This window comes from Botryllus schlosseri, chromosome 9, assembly GCF_051294905.1.
Source record: "Botryllus schlosseri isolate E-star chromosome 9, Bs_hap1, whole genome shotgun sequence".
In the NCBI taxonomy this organism is placed as follows: Eukaryota; Metazoa; Chordata; class Ascidiacea; order Stolidobranchia; family Styelidae; genus Botryllus; species Botryllus schlosseri.
In genome coordinates, this window is record NC_137244.1 from 18306684 (window position 1) to 18332209 (window position 25526).

Genomic DNA, 25526 nt, shown 5'->3' on the forward strand with positions numbered 1-25526 from the left:
AGGAAATCTACACCGAAGAGTGTATCGGCGAAATGAACATGGAAATGGTTAAGATAGCAAGGCGATATGGATCGAGCGCAAAATTTTCCGGTAGCGGTGGCGCTGTGATCGGGATTTGTTTTGACCGAGAAAAATTGGCAGCGTTGAAACTTGATATGCAGTCGCAGGACTTTGTTATATGTGATATAGTGCCGAATCTTCCGTCTGAGTAGACCGTATTAATGTTCCTTGTTGGTGGGTATATTATGAGCTTAATGCAAATTTTGTTACTCTTTATTCGAGCAATTGTTCATGTCTTCAATTATTTTTATTGTGTCTGCACCAGCCATCGTAGTCATCAATTGAATTATCTTGTTGCAACTGTCACCTATCTCATATTTTTGCTGTTTCATAATGCATGCTCGTTTGTAGTTCTTTGTATCTATTCTGTATGTCTGTTCATTTTTATAGATCTTGCACCCGCTATTTTAAGTTCTTGGAAATTGTGCGATCCATGTATTGTATTACTCTAGTTTCCAATTTTGATATTTCATGCACATGCAATTGTGCATGCCCATTGCCCATTGCTCACTCGTGTCTGTAGATTTAATCTTTTTCCACCTGTACGAAACTTCTTTGCAGATAGTCAGTTTTATCCTATTTTTTTTTCATCTTCAAGTATCCGTAGTACAATCAATCTTTTGCAATTGTGTATCAATTACAATTTTGCAATGCTTCATTGCAAAACATGTCATGGTAATTCATTTTTATCTCAAACCCATAATTCTAGTTGTTATTGCACTCAATTTCTGCCTGATATTCTGACACGCTGTATTTCTAGTTCTTGTTTTAATTATGGTGATGATGCATTGAATGACCAGTTGTGTTCGCAATCAAATGAATTCAAATTTGAGTTTGGGAAGATGGAATTTACCGAAAGTTGTTGTGGAATGTTACGCCAAGAAAGGATTAAAGGAAGTGTTTCAGTGGCAAGCAGAATGTCTGAGTTTAGAGGGAGTTTTAGGTATTAACGCTTCGTGTAGTTGTGCCTTCACCTTTTGCTAACTATTTTTATGGTCCTCAGAAGGAAGAAACCTTGTGTACGCGGCACCAACCAGTGCTGGAAAGACACTTGTGGCTGAGATCCTGATGATAAAGCGGGTCTTGGAAACCGGGAAAAAAGTTCTGCTCATTTTACCATTTATTTCACTTGCAAGGTGATTTTGTCAGGAAATGTTGTTGTAGTTGAAAAGAGTCTGAAATTATGTTGTTTTTTAAAGAGAAAAGCTATTTACATTGAGAGAATTGTTTGAAGAAGCTGGTGTCAGGATTGATGGATATATGGGCGGTTATGCACCAACAAATGGATTCTCCTCCATCGATATTGCAGTTTGTACTATTGAAAAAGCCAATGGCTTGATAAATAAACTTATTGAGGAAAAAAACATCGATCAGATCGGTAAGTTTTCTGTTTGCCTTTGCTATAGTCTTACCATGCGAGTCCCATTCTCACTAGGCTTTTCCAACTTCTAACATAGTAATTGCACTGCAGAATTTTCGAGACCTTACAAATGATATACATATGAATGAATGTTCAGGGCTTGCCCATGCCATTGTGGATAGTCAAATTTTTCGTAGTGATGAATACTTTTATTAGAGGTCATGCACCTTTCAAATTGCATGGTTTTCCAGGGATGCTTGTTGTGGATGAATTGCATATGGTTGGTGATGAAGGCAGAGGATATATAATTGAGCTTCTACTCACAAAGATTAGGTGGGGTATATTAGGATGGTTTCACAGCTAGTCCTACTGAATGTAATGATCAATTTATATATTGTGTATCATTCAGGTTCATGTCTCGAAAGTCAGACTCTCAGCAAAGTTTGGGTGAAATTCAAATCGTTGGGATGAGTGCCACACTGCCTAATCTTGATCTTCTAGCGAATTGGCTTGATGCATCATTGTATGTAACGGACTTCAGGTGAAATCACTTACTGATAACATGTGTACCAAGGTCTGTGATTACGTTTTTTTCAGACCAGTTCCATTGGAACGATGCCTGAAGGTCGGAAATAGCATTTTTAATGAAGGCCTACAGAAAATACGTGACTTCAATCCACCGTTCACTAAAAAGGTTTGCTACTAAGACCACTAGACCAAAATTTACAAGTTATTGACCATGACCATGCTATTAACTTGTTATTGACTGCTGACCTCTGAGCAGCATTTGTAATATCGTATATTGTACATATGTGTGTAGTATCGTATATAGTTTTATTAGCACTCAAAAACACATTATCCTATGTGGAATTACCGAGGTATTGCCCCCGTGATTCTTTGGCTGTCCCAATTTCAGACTGGTGGAACTGCCAGAATAATTCACTATTACTCGCATTATTGGACACTAGTAACTGGATCTTTTCTCCGATATTTTGAGAACCTTGTTAAGGGGGATTTATCAGTGTAAAGCGAGATTGGCTTCACTAACTACCCCTCGCTTCGAGACCTCAACTCCTAATCGCCATGTACCCAATCATCGCTCAATAGCCTTTGAACTTGGAAAGTAACCATGCATTAGCCAAGCATGCCGCTGTACCTTTGGCATCATGATCAATTTGCCTTTATTTAGGGTGATGACGATAACATTTCGGGACTGTGCTATGAAACTTTGACAGAGGGCCATTCTGTTCTAGTATTCTGCCCGACAAAGAACTGGTGCGAAAAGCTGGCAACTAATGTCGCTCATCAGTTTTACGACCTTAATAAGTATGCTGTAGTCTTACGTGGTCATTGGTCATATGTTTCAACATTTCATTTTCCTTTGACAGCGAGTACAAGAAGGACAAAACTCGACCGCATGTGGAGTTGGATTTGGAAAATTTGCAAGAGATTTACAATCAACTGAAACGGTGTCCTGTCGGGGTGGACTCAATATTGAACAAAACACTCCCACTCGGTGTTGCGTATCATCACGCGGGTTATTTTGGCCGTTTTGCTACTTGTTTGGTTGGGGTTCATTCACTGTTTAGAGACATTCGCACGTCGTTACTGCAAGAATTGATACTATTGAACTTTTAGTCATACTAATACCGGGAGATTCTTGCTGCACTGCCAATGGGATGTCACCTACAAGTTTTGATAATTGAAATAGAGAGTTTTGACATCAAAAGCTGTTCTACTAGAGATGGTCTGGATGCAAAATTGCTTATGTACCGAATAGCCCTTATCTATTCAAGTGCTGTACTCAAAAAAATTAGAATTCATAGTTACCATTCCCATCTTCAAATAACTGATGTTCTTTCCTATGCTACAAAGTCTGATTATGTTTGAATGATTGTTTTGAATGGCATTAGCTCTCTGCAACAAACTTACAACAATGAATATTTGATTCAAAACCATCATTAATATGAGCCGATTCAAATAACTGCTACTATCTTAGGGAATGATCTATTGGTGTGGTAATCGACTTCAACTAATCTCTATCCAACTCTTTCTGTTCCCCTTTTGATAGTTTCACGAATAGCGATGAAAATTGGACATAATTTACAATAAGGCATAGTACCGATACTTTTCGCTATCAGGACTTTTGTTACTGACAAGATGTCAATAATGCCGCTTTCGAACAGGTTTAACTACAGAGGAAAGAGACATAGTTGAGTCAGGATTCCGAACTGGAGCTATTCGCGTTTTGGTCGCAACCTCAACTTTATCGTCAGGTGTGTACCTCTTCGCTACCTCGTAGATACCATAATTCGCAATATTGAGTGAAATTCTCTCAAAACAGGTGTCAATTTACCGGCAAGACGTGTAATCATCCGTACTCCAATGTTCAACAGGAAGGTTCTCGATGTACGAACATACCGACAAATGACGGGCCGAGCGGGAAGAAAAGGAGTTGATGATAGAGGTAAGGCACTAAGCAAAGCCATTTCAGGGTTACACTTTTTCATCCTGCCAGAATCTCTCAAGCGACCGTATAGAAGGCATCATTGTGATGTTAACTTCAATTCTCTATAGGAGTGATACAGTTTTACATATGGGCAATCGGCATCGTAGAACTTGGTTATTTAGTTTTGATTTTTATAGCACTCCGCTCACCGCAAATAGAAAACAGTTTTTCACGGAGGTGGTCACTATTACATTGCTTTTATCTATAATCTTGAAGGGGAGAGCATCTTGGTGTGCCGCCCAACCGAACAGTCGAGAGGAAAGGGGTTACTCACATCTGCACCTCTACCGGTCAAGAGCTGTTTGATGAACGCAAAGAATGAGGAATTAACCTTGAGCATGAAGAGAGCCATACTCGAGGTAATTTTGGTCCCGGAATTTAAGTGCTGATCTTGAATCGGACTGCTACAGAGATGGTTGATTTCTTCCCATGGTGGTAATAATATGGCGTAATTTGTGTCATTCATGACAATCGGGAAAAAGCTATCCAAAAAAGATTCCTTTCAAATTGTAAAAGCCAAGGATATTTTCTGAAACTGTAAAAAGTTGTCCACCAAGAAGAATCCTTTCAAATTGTAAAAGCCAAGGATATTGTCTTAAAATACTGGAAAAAGTAGCCTACCCAAAATGTCTAAAAGTACCGGCGTCAACTCTGAAATTTTTGCCATGAACAAGGCATTGTTTATCTCTAACCTTAGATAACTATTTAACTCGGCAACAGGCTATTTGCGAGTCTTTGGTCATGTGATTAGTTGCGCAATGAGCAGCGAACGACTGGTTAGCAAGCTTGTGAGTCGGTGCTTGTATCCAAGTTCTCATTTTAAATCGTTGATTTGGGGTTGTAACAGGATTGTAATGACTCGAGTCGTGACTCGATGCGATGCACGGTTTCTTTATGACTCGACTTGACTCGAGCCATTTTTTTTCAAATGCATAATATGCAGGGTTGTAATGACTCGAGTCATGACTCGACTCGAGTCCGACTCGAGTCATTTTTTCAAAATACGGAAATGACTCAACTCGACTTGAGTCAATCTGTGTATTGACTCGACTTGGACTCGAGTCATTGCGCATGACTCGAATCAAGTCATTGACTCGAGACTCATAAGGCCAAGACCGACATTTCATTGTAGTTCCGAAGCCAACAGACTATTGGGATTTCGTCTGTGGGTACTGGTACTTGAATATGCGACTAGAAACTGCTAAAAGTGAGGAAAATTGGTATATTATAAATGCGAAACATTCGATATCACCAAACAGAGTTATAAAAAGTGGGTTTACCAATACTTTAACTGGAAACTGAGCAGTCTATACAATGACTTTGACTCGGACTCGAGTCATAATTCCATGCCTCGGACTCGACCCTCTGCTCGTTGACTTGGACTCGGACTTGACTCGGTGGTGAATTGAAATGACTCGACTTGACTCGAGTCAAAACTATAAAAGTGAGATTGACTTATGACTCGGAGCCTTGTGACTTGGTTACAACCCTGATAAAATGACTCGAGTCAATTTGTGTATTGACTCGACTTGTAATGACTCGAACCAAGTCATATGACTTGAGACAAGGTCAAGACAGACATTTCATTAGTAATTTCGAAGAATAGTAAAGTCACCACATCATTGGTATTTCGTCTATCAATTCTGGTAGTTGGAAAATAGGGCCAGAAACTATATGAACTGAGGAAAATTACGATATTATGAATGTGAGCCATTCTATATCACTCAAACAGAGTTGAAAAGGTGGGTTGAACTGGATTGAACTCAAAACTGAACAGTGAGCACAATGACTTGGACTCGGACTCGAGTCACAACACTATGACTCGGACTCGACCCTCTACTCATTGACTTGAACTCAGACTTGACTCGGTGGTGAATTGAAAATGACTCGACTTGACTTGAGTCAATACTATAAAAGTGAGATTGACTTGGTTACAACCCTGAGTTGTAATCGTATCGAAATTTTGCTGTTTAAGTTGAATATGTATGCTCTCCAAGGGGTTGGTACTTGGTATCGTAATATTTTTGTGAAAAACATGCAGAAATACTTGATAAAATTAAGGCACTGACGTCAAGGTATGAAATTCGTTTTGTGGACTCTGGTAGGCTACTGGCTAATTCAATTGCATTGTAGCACGACTTGGTCAAATATCAAGGTAATAACATCACATGTTTGATTTAAGATCATTGTCAACGGAGTCGCTTCAACACATGCGTCCGTGATGGAATACACAAGCTGTACTCTTCTAAGTGCTCAATTGAGTTATAACCATGCAAGCTCTGTGAGTCTCATCGTATTGCCATAAAAATCCTTTGTATTATGCCCTGCCTGCAAATTGGATAGAATTCCACGGGACCGGTGACTCGTAAAAGATCTTCGTCTCTTTCGCCTGTGAGCAACAATTATGGATTTAGTGATGATGTCATAAACAGTTGTATCGACTGGTTGACCGAACATGAGTTTGTCTATCTGCAAGATGATGAATCGGCAAAAGGGAATTCCGTAACTGGCGACAACAGGTATTTATTTGCATTATCTTGAATCCATATGATTAAAATTACTGGTACGGAACTTACCTTATGTGTGGAACCAAATCTGATTGCGACATGAATTGGTTTTTACACAATTGAGTAGTATCAAAAAGTAGATTTAGTCAATAAGTCAAAGGTTAACATGCTTCTATCAATTAATCAGTGGTGGCTCCTTTTGAAATCACAAGAATCATCCCTGCAAATAACTGCAATCTACGAAAATATATTCAGCAGTTATATTTCTGGTTTATGGCGATTTCACGCATAAAAGAGACGCAATTTTATCTCAAAACTGCTTGTTATTTTTTAAGATCCTGAGTGTAAAATATAGGTGGTTTCGCCTAAAAAATATTGAAGTAGAAGTGGAGATACTCTAAAATTTCACCACAAAGTTCTGCGAATAAGCAAAACCTACGTAATTACTTTGTTACTGACCACCCCCTGTAAAGTTTAAGTGCTGTGTAATTATCTCTTACGGTCATGTGACCACAAAAATAACCTTTCAAATCATGCAAAGAGTGCGAAAGTATAGCTAGAGCAGCAAATTTTAAGAGTAAAAGTCGCTTGATTGAGCGAGTAATGTAAGAATAGTAGGCTACTGTGTCACATTTCTACCAGTAATAAATACGAAGGATATAATTATGATCACAAAAACCAACGTCTTTTGTGTTCAGGAAGAAAATTGTGGCAACACAGTTAGGCAGAGCGGCACTTCTCTCCTCTCTACCTACATCGGATGCTTTAACTGTGCTCGCGGATTTACATCAAGCCATGAAAGCTTTGGCGTTGAACACGGAACTCCATTTAATATATCTCGTGAGCAATTACATTGTGGGGTTTCCAACTGCAATTTTAATGAGATTTGGTTTTATTTTAGGTTACACCGATATTTTGTTATAATGACTGGACTGGGCTTGACTGGTACCAGTATCTCAATGTATTTGAGAGCTTACCCAACTCCCATAAAGCTGCCGCTAATTTAATCGGTGTCACCGGGCAGCTCCTTATCAGTATGGCGTCTGGTGCTCCTGTGCCGAAAAAGGGGAAACAAGGAGAGAAAATGGAACGTCTTCTAGGCACGCATCGGAGGTGTGTGTTATTAATTCTTATTCCTTTAGAACAGAGGTCTCAAACTCAAATGTGCTCGCGGGCCAGTTTTCTCGTTTTGACGACGCCGCGGGCCGCAGCATTTATAGGGGTATTCTATGTCTTTCCAAGTAGGCCTTATTTGGCGGGAATGAATTGTCCTATTGAAAGTGAGCCGATCCATCAGACTATAAGTAAACACACATCGTTAAAATGTGATTTACTCTGGTATAAATTTAAGCCTGGCAAGAAAAGAATCATCACATTATAACATATAGACACCATATGGGCGGCCAAATGTATGATGCCATCATTAAAGCTATCGGGTTATAATTTTGCAGCTACTATGAATATTTTGAATTTACCAGATTGATAATAAAGACTGATCTAATATCAAAAGATTTTTAGGTTGAGCATTGTAACTCCAATTCGGGTATACTTCTGATAAGTAGGCTATTAATCTCATGGCCAAATATCTTCAAATATAGGAGCAAGAACAAATATAAATATAATATAAATATATTAATGAATGTGTCCTAGTGATTGAAATGTCGCAACGCCGAACGGCCCATTGTTGTTACATCGTTGCGGCGTACCACTACGGTACTCGGTACCTGTAAGTGGCCTTAATAACATGGTTTAGCGACCAAAGATGTAACTGACAGATTGCCAATGGTTGCCATAACTACTTGCTTAGTTAGCGAATTACCAAGCTGCGACCTTCTGATCTATTACTATTCCCCTGATGCGTGATTAGTTTGTTGCGTCCATGGTTCTAACAAATTCACGGCATTCCGAGTCACTCCGAGTCCACTCGAGTCATTTTCATTATGCCATCGAGTTAGCCCGAGCCTGAGTATTTCTAAGAAAGGTTGCGTCCTAGTCCAACTCACAAATTTCAGTCACGAATCGTCTAAGGGTCAGGTTTCTTAATCATGTATTTGAAATGTGGCAAAATAGTGAATCTTCCACTGCATGGTAGCGTTTGCAATTGATGTGATAGCGAAGTTTGATGAATAGTTTCAGGCTTTCGAGGGGATTTTGACTTTATAACCTGAAAAGATATATGTGACACTAAAATATTTTCAAATTATTAAAAATCTGAAATGTCGTCGCGGGTCGCACAAAATGCTCTGGCGGGCCGCGTGTTTGAGACCTAGAGCTGCTTTAGAACAACGGTTCTTAAACTTCTCATAGGGCAGACACCTAAAAGCAGAAAATTCATCGGTACTAGTATTAGTATGAAACATGCCATATATATCGATATTGTTACGGCTGTTAATATCAAGTATACCAGCGGCGGGCAGCTTCTCCAGATACGGAAAATGAAGTACTTCGTGGGCCGGATTCCTGAATCGATACATTAATCTCTCATTTATCCACCTATGCCAGGAATAGATCGTATTTAATGTAAATTTAAATTGTAAAGCATAGAGACCAAAACAGTACCGGTATTTAAGGAATATATTAACATAATGTGCTTCAATAGCTGTTGCAGTCAATGAGATATCTGTGGTCAATAAATGTTGTCAACAAGTTCTTTGAACTTTGGTTGCATGTAGAAACCCTTAGTAAAGTTAGATTGGAAACAAAGAACTAAAGAAGTCAGCAGTAAGAAAGTAGTGTGCATTGCGGCAGACTATGGCCGCGGGCCACATCATCATGTAAGACTGGAAACTGTCTGCCGCCCATCCTGTTGTCTGTCCCTGAAGTATACCATTACTCACTTTCTTACTTAGAAATAACTGCTTCTATTTGTACCAAATTCGTAAAGATTCATGACACTACTTCTACATGTACTTCAGTGCCAACAATGACTACTTTACCCACTTCTGAGTCCCCTGTCCCTCATGCAAATATTCATTTTTCATAATATGATAATGTGATCTCATATTTCAGGTTCTATGCCGCCATGGCTCTGCACGATCTCGTACAGGAGGTGCCGTTGGCGCAAGTGTGCCAAAAGTATTCGTGCAACCGTGGCATGCTGCAGCAGCTCCAACAATCCGCCGCCTCTTTTGCCGGCATGGTGACCACTTTCTGCGAGGAACTCGGTTGGTGGAGCATGGAGGTGTTATTGCGAGAATTTCAAACGAGATTGGCGTTTGGTGTGCAGAGAGAACTGATGGATTTGATGCAGGTGATGTTACTACATTTGATGGCGGAAAGCTCTCATTCTGATTCTGACAATTCGACTTTGTTCGACCGTAGGTTGGGCTCTTATAGTACGCACTCACTACTGAGTAATCCATCATTAGCGATTCTATTATTTTTGTCCGCTCATAACACAAACAATGTACAATACACAAGACAAATGGTGGTGAGATAGCGTAGTGGTGTAATCCACAGCTGCAACATCAATGGGTTGCGGGTCTGAGTCCAATCGAGGTCGACTCCAGAATTTCTACCTAAGTGTTGGAGGTTTATCTTGGCCCTCCTCGCCATCTCATCCGTGTGAACGGTGTCTTATGAAAGTGAAGTGGACCGTGCTACAAGTCGGCAGCTACGGAATAAATAGGCAGAAAATTGGCCTGGTGTAAATGACCATAGTAGTCGATAAACACTATCAATATCACAAACAAACAGGACGAGGTGGTATAATGAACAGATAGGAGGATGTCGAAAGCATGCATGGCCTAATGCTTGATGTAACAATTTTTGATCATGAGTTTTTGGCTGTCTTTTTCTTGTTCGATGATTTTCCTTGCTCTTTTCATGTACTTTTGTGAACTCTCATGCACATTCGTCGGTCACCGGGTCTTCACTCTGGCTTTTTTGTAGAGACGCTATAAAAACAGCAACGTGGTTATCAGTTTGGTTTGTTAGTAGTATGATAATTTCATTTAAACCATGGTTTTACATTGAGATATAAGCTCATCAATACTTTTCAATATCACATGTTATCTAGCAACTGGATTTGATTGTATCCCGGACAGTGTCAGAATATTGTTGTTGCATTACAGCAACATTACATTGTATATCTATCATTTTACGCTTTCGATTACATTGTCCTGTACATATTGTAATTATGTGTCATTGTTTTCAGATCTCTTTGCTAAATAGTCAAAGGGCGAGAGCCTTGCATTCTGCCGGTATCAGCAATTGCAAAATCCTCTCTCAAACCAGCCTCTCTCGTATTGAGCTAATTCTCAGGAACTCGTCTCATTTTGAAACGTAAGTAATGCTGGTAATATTGACCGATTTCCCAATGTTGATCTGACACCACTTCCGAATAGCGAACGCAAAGCCGGTAACGAATCGGAATGGGAAGCTGAAGAGAGACGTAAGCAGAGAAACGTGCACATCACGGGACATAAAAGTCTAACTGAACAGGAGGCCGCCAAACGCATTCTTATGGAGGCAAAGAAAATATGTGGTAAATCTCGATCACGTTACGGGAAAATAGACAGGAGTTCAAATCACTGCAACTTTGGTATTGAATCATGTAACGTCAAAAAGGTTGTTGTTTCAGTCACTAAAAGCACTATAATGTCTCAACTATGATCACATACTTGATAGTAATCTGTATGCATTTCGCTCTTAATATATATTAATACTACTAACTACTGATAAGTAGAGCTGGGTTTCTCCAGTAACAAATTCCGGTAGAAATAATTCAATAAAAGTAAACGATGTTCGTACGTTGTCAAAACTACTTCACGTGGAGGTAGAAAATGAAATGTTTGAAAAGTTCTCAAGTAGTTTCAAAGATTTGGTGGAGGCTGCTTTCGAAATTACAAGATGTGTCTGCGTCACTGAATGAAAATGACAAATGGCGTTATGCAATTTTCTGGCAATAAAATTCAGTCGTCACGATATGTGGCTATTTCCTGTGGTTCTTACATCAACTTCACTGATAGCGGTGATGAAAACCAATCACGAAAGTGTAAAATGTAAAACTTATGAACTACTTTCGACCTGCTTGAGTACTCTGGCAATAAGTAGAAGTAGCCTACCTTGTTACAGACCGTAGGTGGATTTGTCATTATTATTTGATAGGTGCCGAAGTACGAGTCACCCCAACGTCATCTCCAGCAATGAAAAGTCCACCTGATTCACAAACGGCTGAAGCCCGCCACAAGATCTCAATGCATATGGAAGTCGACAAGCCAGCTGAACTACAAGTGGCGGGGCCTTCCAATCTCATCGGCAGTGTTAGAGATCAAACTGTACCGCGCAAGATTGAGAACCCGTCAGGCTGCACTGAAAGTGTTATCGACAGGGGCAGCACTGAAATTATATCCACTCCAATAGCGAAACGAGCCAGCGGGATGAATGACATTCCCAACCGTGAGCTATCCCTGATTTCGTCCAAGCCCCAATCTGATATTCGTAAAGACGTTGAGAGCGACATAGGCGATACATCTTCCGAGATCGAATTGGACAACCTGATCGCAGACGTCCGAGAATCGCAATTTTGCATCGGTTCCAAACTGTGTCATGGCAACAGCGACATGCGCAATAAGAGCGACCATAGCCTAGAACTTGCAACAACAGACTCGAACACAATCGTGGAAAAAATTCAAAGTTCTAACGGTGACAACGATAGAGACCAGTCTATCGTGTCATGCTCAGATGACGACCGCACTGACCTTTTCGATTGTAATATTGACGACGTGACTCTACCCAATCACGATTTACCTCAAGAGTCGGACTCTGAATCAGCGTCAGGGCTGATAACATTACGCTTAAGCTCGGGTTCAGAAAATTTCTTACATGAAGATGAATGCGAAAAACCTATTCCTAACACAAGCGAACTTACATCTGATCTAGAAAATCTTCCGCAGTCCGATGAGGTCGCTGTCACAAGCAAGGCTGTATCGCCGCCTGTCGCAGTGGCTTGTGTCAATAATCGTACCTCCCTCACCGATTCTCAATTGTGTGCCATCTTTGACGGTGACGATATCACTCAAATAGGCGACCGATCCAACGGAATTAACAGATTGCATGCGTCGGGGTGTATGCAGCAAAATCGAAGCCAAAGTCAGGCTTCTGACGCGTTTGAATTATCGCCTGGTGCAATAGCTGCTTTTAACGTCTCATTTTCGCCATGCTTACCCGTGTCGCACGATGCATCGAAAGGTTTGACTAACGGTTCCGCGACAAAAACAAGGCATTCTCTTGGCAAACAAGACTTCAGCAACTCGGCAGACAGCCCAGACATGAGTTTTAGCTTTCACGGGAGGGAAAATTTTGAGACATCTCAGACTTGCAGCAGAAAGATGTCCGACACTCAAGCTGATGATAGTGTCGAAGACTTATTCCAAATCACGTCTTATCAGACGATCAGTTCAGGGATCACAAGCACTGCGGAATCTTCCAAATTATCAACACTGGCTGATAGGACATTCAAGTTGAATCAACCCGCGATTTCTCAGAGCCCTGTACTGAGCGATTGCGATACGGATGATGACAGCATTGCGACTTATGTCACACGTGAATCGAAGCAATCTATTCTTCCCTTTGAGAACTACGGCATGATGGAAACGGCAACACCTCATGTAGTCACCAATAGCGATATGGCAAAGGATTTAATTTTGTCATCCCAAAAAGATACCAAGCCATATTCAAACTTACGTGGTTCCAAGGTTAAAGTAAAAAAGTTGATGTTTGAGAATAGCGCTTTGAAACCTGTAAAAGAATCAAAGCGATGTGGCAGTATCTCTCATCTTGAATCTGAGAACAGTACCAACCGCCCATCTGTAAGTACTGACAAGAGTGATTCATGTGTCACGCCGTCACCTTTATCGCAAATCGGAGATACTGCATCACAACGGGGACTTACAATTATCGACGTGTGTTCTCATTCGGAGCTGTTTAATTCTTTTTTGAAAGAGTGGTCGGCAAAACGACGTTTTTCAATGGCGATTGCGACTCGAAAAGAAAAGGTATAATCCTAAAACGATGTCAAATGCGTGTTATTTACGTGTTGAATTTTAGATGGAAAGCAAATCGAACGCAACAAATTCGAGTATCGAAAGCAGTTTAGCGAACGGTTCCACCTTGCAGGCTCAAAAAATGAAATTTCATCGTATTGTTGGGATAGCAGTATGTTGGGGACAGGAAGATGCGTATTACGTGTCCCTTGAAAAAGAGGTGAATTTTTACTTTGCATCACTGATATGAAATCTTAATCCGCGTGAATCTTGCATGAACAAGATAGGAAGTCAAGAATCATTTTGAATAAGTTTAAAATGTTTTAAATATTTATCGTGTAAAAATTTTCAAAATATTAAGACTGTGTCGTACCTTGTTTTTATTATTATTATTCTCACTAATATTCTTGGTAATATGAGAGATTGGTGCGTAGGAGATTCAAACATCACTTGAGCAACATACTCACGGCTGTATTTCCTTTGACATCGATGCATTTTGCTACACTCTCTGTGGCTGAGAGGGTTGCATTGTGCATCATGCTTAAATGTTCAATGATGCTGCATCAGATTATGATTCAACAAAGCAAATTTTTACTGGTAGACTGTCCTATTTATTTATATCAGATGCTCCTGTCCCGGGTGGCTCGGCTCTGAAGACTATGTCATATCGAGCCTCCCGTCTACCTTGCATGTCGCGTTTCACTGTTACATTTCTGTAGTGTTATGTTGGTGTGTAATGTATACGAATAAAGATTCTCCCTCTCTCTAATCTGCAACATTCCAGGAATCAACCGAGCATCAAATTTACTACGGAAACGTAAAACTCACTTCACTGCTCCCGCCCGATATCGCCAAGTCACTGAATATGGAGTATCGCAAAAGAAAGCTGCGATCTAACGATTCCCCGTTGTTGAGGGGAAATTCTGCTGTGATCGCTGCCGACATCAGAAATCACTTGAAGTTTTTGAAAAGACTTGTGGAGCCGAAATTGCAGATTTGGGAGGTGGGTTGCCTATTAGAACCACAATTCATGTCCGGACCTCGATTTTTATGTTTCACAACCACGTACGGTACATTGAACAAGACTAATAACCACGATACAAATCAAATACTGCTGCGTCAAACACGTTGTTACTGACCTCCTCTGTTTGTGAATCATGGCATCATAATTCAGACATAGTTGGGACTCTGCATCCTGTATTGTGTCTCGTCCTCATCATGCCCTCATCATTAGGTATTCTTTTGATGTTTAGGACCCATTGCTGGCAGCCTGGATGCTCAATCCATCTTCTGAACCGTTGCCACTGCCCGGATTGGTCAGCAAATATTTTCCGGAAAAATTGCACGTATTAAAGGATATTGGTATAGAATTTTTGTGCACTACCGCCAGCAGTGGCTCAGCACTTTATCCCGCACATAGGTCTCGACGAGTGCGCCAAGTTTGGTAGTATCGCCTGTTGCACAAAAGAGGAAGAAACGGTACCGGCCAGAGTTAGAGCTTGTGCCGAGGCAGTGTGCTCTTACCATCTGATGACAAAGCTGGAAAGCGAATTGAAGGATGTGGGAATGCGGGAGATATTTGCAAATCTAGAAATGCCGCACCTGCAGTGGTACTGTTTTCTGTGAGAAAGATGCTCGCCGCTCACTCTACTTTTATCGATCCTATATTTAGCCTTTTGTCGATGGAGGTCAACGGAATCGGTTTCGATAAAGAAAAATGTCTCGCAAAGATATCTGAACTTCACGAAATCGCCCGCAACTTGGAGAAAAAGGCCTACTCGCTGGCGAAAAAGAAATTCAATTTAGGAAGCCCGGTCGAAGTTGCTAAAGTAATCACTTACTTACTAGCGTCCCTTCATAGTCAAATTACACACATGCGTTCAGGTATTGTACAGTGATCTAGGACTTGCGGCAGATGATGACAAACCGGTGGACACGCGGGTCAAGCCCGGGTCTTGGAGAAAGGGCGCGAAAAGAAAGAAGAGAGGCTCGTGGAGCACGAAAAAGGAAGTCCTCGAAAAACTGAAATCGAAGCATCCTCTACCTGGGATTATACTGAGCTGGCGGCAGGTCAACTTCACTTTATCGCACGTAAGTGGTACACAGAGGTAGCCAGTGATGGAGTACTTTTTTTTCGGATTACTCAAGTAGGTTTTGGCGACTTGCAATCCTTACTCGTGTGGTTATGTTTTGAGAGTATTTCCACTTCTACTTGAAATGTTTGAAGTACTGTGGGGATTTTCGAACTTTCCACCCCTTCGTAGTATCGTTATTCACCAACATAGCCACCTCCAAATCTCTGATTGACTGCTCAAATGCTCGACCAAATGTACTTTTTGAAACTACTTGCTTGAGTACTTTTCACGCCGTTCATTTTCCACTTCCGCTTGAAGTAGATTTGAAAAGGGTTGGAAATCGCTATGTAGCAACGCGGACAATTTGACCACGTCTGGTGCTACGTTGAGTTGCAATTTCCAAACGACTAAGGATGATATCGTTTCCAGTCCCTGCATCCATTCCGAAGAATATCGATGATGTCAAGTCATTTGAGTATGCACCGTATCCATCCCGAATGCCTCACCCACTCTGCCACTGGACGTATTGGTGCCGCCGAACCAAACATCCAATCTGTGCCGAAACCTTTTAGTGTGCGTGTGGCAGAAGATAAGGTGAGGTTGTTTTTGCTGTCGTTAAATGTTCACATAAGTGTGCCCAGCTCATCAATTATATGTGGGATTGCTATGCCGTCGTTTTTTTCCTCTAGCTGTCGTTATTTTGTACCTATTTGTGACAAGTTTGTCCTTGTTTTAGGCAATTAGGCCGTTTTGGCCTAATTTTAGTCACAAGCATACGAAAATGGCCATGAAAAGGTGATATTATGACTGGCAAGAAGTGTGTTGACCGTTTTTTTAGTCATCAGTTTATTAATTTCATGGTTTGCTTTTGTCCTTATTATTTAATCAACGTCGATGGCAACCTTGATTGTCTGTGATCTATTTCCAGCCTGCCCTGGATGTGTGTGTTCGGGATCTGTTCTGTCCTGCCGCAGGTAACTTGACGCATTGTGAATTCCCCTGTGATCATATTCACGATAGTAGTATGCCACTTTTGAAATGTCCAGGCTGTACTTTTCTTGCCGCCGACTATTCTCAATTGGAAATGAGGATTTTCGCGCATCTCTCCTGCGACGAGAAGCTTCTTGCGATTTTGAACTCGGAATCGGGAGATGTTTTCAAAATGATCGCCGCCCATTGGAAATCCAGCTCTATCGAATCTGTGTCTGCGGACGACAGGCAGCGGGCCAAGCAAATCTGTTACGGTAAGCGTGCTCGACTTGTGTCACGTCGCGTTAAAGTAGAGATGCTCAAAGTAATCTCCGTTGCTACTCCAATTGTAGTACATGTAACGCTAGAAATTGCTGTAAAGCACTCAACCAAGTAGTTACAAAATGCAGATTTGGTGGAGGAATCACATTCGGAGATATCTACAATCGAAATGGCGATATACATGTCGACTATCTCAAAACAACTAATGGCACTAGAAATATGTGCAATCTTCGAAAATATATCCAGTTACTGTGATACAGGGACTATTTCACGCCGTTCTTATGACAATTTCACTCGTAAAAGCGCTCTGCTTTCTACTTTTTATAATCCAAATGTCAATTGGCTAGTTAAGTAGGCAAAACCTACTCGAGAATTCAAAGTACAAATACATCGTTACTGATCGCTGCTCTACGTTAGAGCAATGCAAATATGGGGTCCCGAAGAGAGAATTCCGCTAATTTGACGCAGACATTGCTCGTATACCCGGCTTTTGTAATTTCCACCATCTTCTGCAGGCATGCTATATGGAATAGGGGCAAAAGCCTTGTCGGAACAACTCAATGTCGATGAACGCAGCGCCGAACAATTCATGGAGTCTTTCCTCCAAACGTTTCCCGGTACAAAGTCCTATATCCGACTTGTCGTAAGGCAGTGCAGGGACAAGGTGAGTCAATACACAGAAACAGAAATTGATTTTTTCGGAAACTTGCAAATTTCCGTGTTACTGTAGGGATACGTGGAAACGATCTGCGGTAGAAGACGCTACCTGCCCGCCATAAACGATGCTAACATGTCAGTACGGTCTCAAGCGGAAAGACAAGCTGTCAATACTACAGTGCAGGGATCTGCGGCTGATGTCATAAAAACCGCTACTATTGCGCTCCACAAAATGATGAAGAAATGGGAAACGGTCGTAAGGTGGGTCGCGCTGTTCAATGTATTTCCCGCGAGAAGTCCTACCGATACTGTCAATAATGATCCAGTATTCAATTTCCTATGTTTTATATTTGATCTGCTCATTGATATCAATTCTTCATGTTGAGAGCCACAGGTGGTTACTGGTTAGTCATGAAGTACTTCTACTTTTTTCAGAATACGCGAGTAGATTTGACCTACTTGCACTACTTACTCAAGTGGTTTAATTTTAGATTACTTTTACCTCACAGTTTTCGTGTTTTTAGGAAAAACTAGGCCGCAAATACTTGGTTTTTTACTACTTGGAAAACGCTATTTCTACTCATACTTACATAGAAATTTACGATTTTCCGTCTACTTCTACTTGGTTACCAAAGGTGACTACTTTGACCAAACTGAAACAAACTGGTTTCAGCTTGAGTAAATTATGCAACGGCACCGCATTGGTTATTCTCATAGTTGCAGAAATTATTGCATTATCATCCGCTTGAAGTATTTTCATAAGCTTAGTATACATTGTTGGTTTTGTTGTACTCTCTCATGACACTTACTACTGGTAAATACACATTACATACGTTTTCCGATGTGATTGCCTGTTGAACTGTTGGTGCGATCTTTGTTTATATCACACCACGTTGTCTTGAACATTAGATGTGGAATTTATTGACCACTCCAAGCTATTCAAATGTATTCATATCAGGGATCCAACTGACTTTTAAACTCAAAGGCTAGGCGCAATGACTCTTGTACTCGAGTACTCTAATCTGAATATAGTATACATTATATTGGTTTGAACATCGAAATCTGATGACTCTTTCACCAAACATTATTAAATAATAAACGAGAATTACATCCCTCAAGCTCGACATATCTTACCCCCTGCTACAAGCTACAGGCCACCAGTAACGAAATATTTCTACTTCTCGTTCTTCATAGTACTCAAGTAGGTTTATATACCTGTTTCACTTTGTGAACCACTGTATTACATTGTCACGATTGCTCATGATATGTAACATCATTTATGCTTATGCTATCAGATTATGACTCGGCAATATCCTGTGTTTACTTTCAGCCAGAGAAACAGCGCCGGGCGTCACAGCAGAAGATGCGCGAAAGCCTGTCGCCTGGTCCATCATCTTCACGACGAGTTAATTTTCGAAGTGTCGGACGAAATCTTGCCCGAGGCTACCACGGTCTTGCGTACGGGCATGGAAGACGCGATGAAACTCAAAGTGAAATTGCCAGTCAGAATTTCTGTAGGTCCCTCCTGGGGGAAGCTGAGAGAGTATCAAGCGTGACTGCAGCTTTAGTGATTCCTCAAAAGATTTCAAACTATATATGTCGTTCAAGCCGATTTACTTCTGGAAGCTTCCTAGACTGATCGATCGCGGTCCAAGGGTAGTTTAAGGCATCGGTTGGGTCGCAAGTCAAGTTTGGTTACGACTAGCGAATTACGATCATAATTGACTCAATAGGCTTATATCTGATGATCCCATCTAGTTTGTGATGTAGCTAAAGAACATGACGTCACTCTGTCGCGGAAATATTTTTGATCACGATTGAATTTTCAATCTGCATACTTTGCGATATCCGAATGACAGTCACAGGTGTTAACTTGGTATGCTGCAGATCTCTCTCCCTCATTTTAGAGCTTGCTTTGAAAATTGCAATGCATCGTCAAGGTTATATTTTTAAACAAGGATAATTATTTATTGACGCGTTTCACCTAATTTACACAATTTTTCAACTGAATTAGAGCTTGGATGACATACATGTGGCGTACGCGACGCGGGGTTTGGATTTTATACGACTTACAATCCATTTCTGTATGGCTAATGAGCCAACTATTGTAGCCTACTGTTAGAACATATATTTTTGTACATCTATGTTAGAGTCAGTCTCGGGTTTCAGACGCTTCGGTTGTAGAACGTAATGAGCTGTTGCCAATTATGCTCATATACTGCTGGTTGAACTTGAGCAAGAATTGTCAATCATCCGAGACTGGTACTTTTGGATTTCCGCCTGTAACGAAGCAGTTTCCGTGAATTCAATCGATATCCACACTGTGCCTTTTCGTACGCTTTTAACGTATCGCAAATGAATAGCGGTTTGTCGGTTTCGAATAATACTTGCCGAAAATGTATTGTCAGTGCAATAAATTTCGCCCACAACTCAATTCTGTTTGTCGTCCTTATTGACATTTATTCCAGATGGATTGGATTAGCGCGTTTCACACTCAGCTCGAGTGGCTTCCAATTACAATCCATCAACAGGTGTCGATTTTGTGTTTGCTTCACCCGCTATCCAACTCAAATGCATCACACCGCCGATTTTGTACTTATAACTGTATTCGCGTTGGAGTACCATTGGAAGAGGTTAGAAGTGTGATTTCAGAATAGTGGGTAGTTAGTTTCGAAAAGCGGTTGTTGAAAGCCTCTCATTTTGCAGGGAGCAAAGTGTTCTCGAAAGCGAGAGTATGCTAGGCGAGGGTTACCTCAAAACCAGGGTTAGATCCGAGCAGTATAAACATCGTTACGGGAGATGTTTATTCTTTATTCCCTGGCACAAGTGCTCTCCAAATACGCCCTATGCCCGGGTTGAAGAGGTCTCATAACTTCGGCTTCTGTTCTTCCGTGGGTTGAAGTATGCTACTCTTTCTATTTGTGTGAATCAGACTTTGGCGACTAAGGCGTAAGTCTTACTGGCCCTCTTTGTGTTCAGTTCAATATCTCGCGCTACGGATTTATCGGATTCGACTGAGACAGCGAGAAATCTAATGTATAAAATTCGCGTTTGGTATTTGTATTCGTGATATTAATGTTGATCTTTGTGGTAGGCCATCAGCGACGTGGATGTACAAATAATAACACCGATGAGTCCATATAACCCCGAATCATTTCAAATGTTCGAATCCATGTCCATTGTCCACACCCCCAAATTCCAAAATCGCACGGAATCCAGGAAACATGAATGTGCAGATGATGTCTCTGAGAAATCATATATATTCCCTCTGAACCTATGCTTCCGATTTTGAGTTGGAGTAATATCATTGCTAACTGGCGGCAACACAATAACACACGCAGCGAAACTTCGTTAGGCCTGAAGTTGTCATACTTTTTTACAGCGGGTGTTCATTAAGGCTGTTCAAAATTAACCATTTTTTTTTATTCCAGTCATTCACTTATTAAATTGTCAGGTTACCCTAAAAAAACGCTGCACACCAAATTTGGCTTACTGCCAACAAGCATAAGCCGCCGCAGATCCAATTTAAATTTTTAATTTATTAGGTGAAATTAAAAAAAAAAAAATCTTTCAACCCCACGAAATGGTTGAGTAGTCTTCAAAGACGATGCAAACCAAATTTGAATCAATTCCAACTAGTAGAAGCGGAGTTAATTGAGTTTTCGTTGATATTCTCGGATTATCCACCAATCAAGGATAATCCGAAAATTATCAACGAAAAACTCAAATAAAAGTCAAATAGCAAAGCGATAACCCACACCTCCTCTCCTCTTACCCCAAAACAAGTCAGATACCACACCTCAAACACCTAGGTCTGCAAACGTGATCCAAGGCGTTACAGCGAACACACAGTTTAACTAACTTAGGCTTACCATATTTTGGAAATCTAAAAAGAGGACACTTTTTCAGAAAGCTGAGACTTGCAAAACCGGAGAAGAATTTTCAAAAATCGGTGAATTTTTTCCACTTTGTGATCGGTTGACTAAAAAAAAAAGAACTTTCCGCTCAGAGCTCAAAATATTGCTAGGCGGATGACTAATAAACAAAAATCAACTTTTTGCTAAGAGCTCAAATCGCCGTTTTTCACTCCGAAATACCTTCCGGAGCGTCACTTCTGTGCATATCACTCGCATTTTGCTCTAAATGTCACCTAAATTTTCAAAAAGAAGGACAAAATCTCAAAAAAGAGGACAAAAGGGCGTCCTCCGAGGACACTTTCAAAAAAGTCAAAAAAGAGGACAAATCCTCTTTAAAGAGGACGTATGGTAACCCTAAACTAACTAAGCTATCTTAACGAAACTTGACCTGGAAGACCAGACACAACCTATTTCCGTTTGTGCGGCCAAAAACCGAGTAATAATTCCACTTCTGATTTAGTTCGTGCCCTGTCGTGCTTGGCTGGGGTTGTTGAACGTATGGCTTGCAAGCCAGCTGCTGAGTCATAGATAACATTGAGATGCATCTTTGTTACCAATGCAAATCAAAGAGAATGGAACCACGCCTGTAACGGTTTTATAGTAGGGTTACCATATTTTGGAAATCTGAAAAGAGAATACTTTTCAAAATTTTCAGACTTTCAATACCGGAATGAAATCCTTAAAAAATGGTAAATTTTTGCACTTAGTGGTCGGTTGTCTAAAAAAAGGGTCAACTTTCTGGCTCAGCTCACAAAATACAGTTTTTCTTTCACATTATCACTTGGTTGACTAAAAAAAGGTCAACTTTCCGGCTCAGCTCCCGAAATATAAGCCCGACCGTTACTCGTTACTTCAGTGCTGATTACCTGTATCTCAGACAAATTTTGCCCTATATTTAACCAAAATTCCGAAAAAGAGGACAAAATCTCAAAAAAGAGGACATTTGGACGTCCTCCGAGGACGCTTTCGAAAAACTCAAAAAAAGAGGACAAATCCTCTTATGTGAGGACGTATGTTGACCCTATTTTATGGCATGTTTTTAAATCCCTCCTTTATATTATGCGCAATAGTTGATAAAATTCGCATTAAAAAGTTGCATGAAAAGCAAAAAAAAAGATTGAACAGCTTAAACACCTTATACTAAACATAAATTCGAGTATTTAGGAGGTTGCCGGAAGCTATAAAACAAGTTGCAAAACTTGCAAAACTTTGTCGATACTCGAGTCGACTGTAAGGTGAATGAAATCTTTCATAAATTTTCGAAGTCAGGGTCATTCGACGTAAAAACTAGCCTACCTACTTTTCTCATATAATAGCCCTATTTCATTAATTGAGCCTTGCGACTGTATTGGTATTTGTGTTGACTCTTTTAGGCTGCTCGTCATCAATGTGTTTCCAAGTTTATATGTTGTTACTATTACTATTACTATTCTTTTTGTTTTGATTATGTAGAGACAGTGCGCTTGTTTGATGCTGGGTGATCAGACCAGTTGACCTCTAAGGCCATATCGACAAAATGATCACTCTAAGTTCGGTAGGTGATTGGTCGCTGTAAATCCTGGAATGTGTGCGGTTAAATTAAAGATGACCATAGATTTAGATTTGGATGAATGCGGATTGGAGTGGAAATTTTTGTTCGATCGATTTAGATCTGTGATTTCGACATAGGATTTACAACTGACTTTGTCTGCTATTACTAGTACTCGCGGGACTTTAGACGTCAATTATGATTTTTGAAGTGATGAGAAACAAATTTAACCTTTTTTCATTTATTTGAGGCTCAAGTTCGGAAGAGCTTTGGGATTTGAAAACGTTAAATCCGATCATCGACGTCTATGGCGCGGGTAACTGTATCGTCAGTGACCTAACAAATAACACTGATCGATCACTAACAACAACGCAACGTAACTCAGTAGCACCACCGAGTCACGTAATAGGGCTCGATAATTATGATTCAGGCCTTTTCCTAATAAATGTTCACAAAGGTAATGATAGAAACGAATCGATTTTTTGGCAAACACAATGACATTGATTACGTGATTTAACCTCTGAATACCAAAAATTCGTCGGTCCTTTGTAGCTCGCTGATGCACCCACTCCCACACCTTTGTCACTGGCGTATTTATAATATCAATAATACTTCATTGTCCGTCGGCACGACTCCAATACACGATACCGCTGGGTTTGACACTTGCCAATTATATCAATGCTTGGAGGTCGCAGGTTCGGTCCCTATACATTTTCTAAGTAGGCTTAACTAGCCTATACGCTGTGCTCGTTGCAATCGTTTGATATTCTGGCGACACGCTTGGCAGAGATATAGTTACGTAGTTTTGTACCTTACTGCCACTTAATTTCTAAATATATTTTGCCCGTCACACATTTCCATCGGAAACGGGAAGGAGTAATGCGAAATTGAGAACATCACAGATTGACCGATACATTATATTTATGTAACGTTATCATTTTTGAAGAAGTGCCGCCGAATTTGGTTGTCATTTGAGTGCCCACTGGATGAGATCTCTTCTTGTCTACGCCTATTGTGTTTTAGTTGTGAAATCATAACTATTAGTCATTGACTTTCCGCAAAGTACAAATAGTACTGTGGATGGAGGTGATGGGTACACAAAACAGTTGCTAACAGTGCAGCGCCCCCTCCTCATTCACAGTAGCCTACATGGTAGGGTTAACATACGCCCTCCTTTTTTCGGGTTTTTGAAAATGTCCTCCGAGGACGCCAAAATGTTCTAGTTTTTGACAATTCGTCCTCCTTTACAGCTATTAGAGCTAAAATTCGAGCGAAGATGGGCATAAATTACGCTAAACAGGAATTCGTGGTTCGAACGTAAGTGACGTCTTTTTTTTAGTCAACCAACCACCAAGTCGGGAAAAATTTACCATTTTATCCGAATTTTACTCCACAATTCTAAGTCTGAAAATTTTGAAAAAGTTTCCTCCTTTCCCGATTTCAAAATACACTAACCCGACTACATAGCCTATATGTGACTGGCCAGTGGCCAGTGTCTCTTGAGTCGCTCCGTATTAAACACAATATTATCATATGTTCTGCAGAACAGTTCATTCATGCATTCAGTGATAATGACACTGCTTAACCAGTGACACATCACACATGTCAACTTGCTTTAAAATTGAAGCGAAGAGACCGTAGGCTACGTCAAAGATCCATCGGTTTGTACGATTTACACTGGAAATTGAAACAATCGGGTCAGTCACTGAGTTCATTGTATATAATTTAAAATATCAAGATTTCAAGTTGAGGTTGAACAAATATTTCTCAAAACAGAGTAAGGCATACTTAGCTACAAATGGAATTGCTCTCTTGAACACTCATAGCTTTATCTTTCCTTCTCTTGAAACAACGCAGTCACCTTTTTTCTCGCCGTCGAAAGCCTTTGCCTGGTTTGTTGATATCTGTATTTACGTTCGTCGTCACGCCAGTCAGCTGGGCGAATAAAACTCCCGGTCGAGAGATACCGGAACGCCAGTCTCTACATGCTTTTGTTAGGAGCAGGAACGATTCGACGGTGAATTGCGTTATTGGACTAGGATATCGGTAAGTAAAATTACGATGCAACTGTTGCAAATTGATTCAAGACTACCACTAGACCTGGGATTCGACGCTGTGACGGACTAAAATAGACTGGTATATTTCGCCAGTCGATCTCGTACGTTAGTGGTGTATTGGGAGAGATGTCAGATTCTATATTGGCGGTAGTTGACAGGCGCTCTAGAATACTAGCTATTAAGCAGTCTGTGAAATGTACCAAGTTATATATGCAACTTACTTGTATTCTGCACAAACCGCGAACCTTACGTAAATCTGAATGGTGCGAAATATTTCCGGCATTGTGAGGGGTCGAAGTTCAGCTCTTCCGTCGCTCAATATTCGTAAATTTTCGCGGTCACATCACCGTTCAGAGCATAGTAACGACCCTTGACTATAACATAAAGAATGTATTTATTTTATACGCAGCGTTGAATCCCTCGTGCTAGCTAATGTATTTAGCAAGTTCACTGGGACAAACTGGGTCTGCTCGAACAGGGTACTTGGGAACATAGTATGTCAAGACCGGCGTAGCGCGGTGGCTTCCAATGACGGTCGCGAGACAATCAAAGCTGTAAATCAAAGTAATGATCTGTCAATCAAATTTGCGAACTTCAAAGGCGATCGCTATTTGAGTAA

General features: G+C 40.6%; 1 protein-coding gene and 1 long non-coding RNA gene across 2 annotated transcripts; one reads left to right on the forward strand and one right to left on the reverse strand.

Annotated features, from left to right (window-relative positions):
- Positions 1-207: 207 nt before the first annotated feature.
- LOC145446846 (DNA polymerase theta-like) lies at positions 208-19839 on the forward strand. The gene is made up of 31 exons (XM_080325219.1): positions 208-1003; positions 1064-1196; positions 1260-1438; positions 1672-1753; positions 1830-1961; positions 2018-2114; positions 2610-2746; positions 2809-2957; positions 3607-3696; positions 3765-3887; positions 4146-4288; positions 6112-6210; positions 6273-6448; positions 7135-7276; positions 7338-7549; positions 9446-9686; positions 10593-10720; positions 10783-10922; positions 11546-13434; positions 13487-13642; positions 14207-14425; positions 14676-14784; positions 14843-15032; positions 15095-15251; positions 15307-15513; positions 15927-16091; positions 16426-16471; positions 16544-16741; positions 17264-17412; positions 17479-17666; positions 18736-19839. The coding sequence occupies exons 1-31, from the start codon at positions 853-855 to the stop codon at positions 18959-18961; spliced, it is 6453 nt and encodes a 2150-aa protein (XP_080181345.1). The 5' UTR covers positions 208-852; the 3' UTR covers positions 18962-19839.
- Positions 19450-25262, reverse strand: LOC145446850 (uncharacterized). Its single transcript, XR_013917369.1, has 2 exons — positions 25129-25262; positions 19450-24754 (listed from the first exon to the last, which is right to left on the reverse strand). It is a non-coding gene; the product is annotated as an uncharacterized LOC145446850 (long non-coding RNA).
- Positions 25263-25526: the final 264 nt, after the last annotated feature.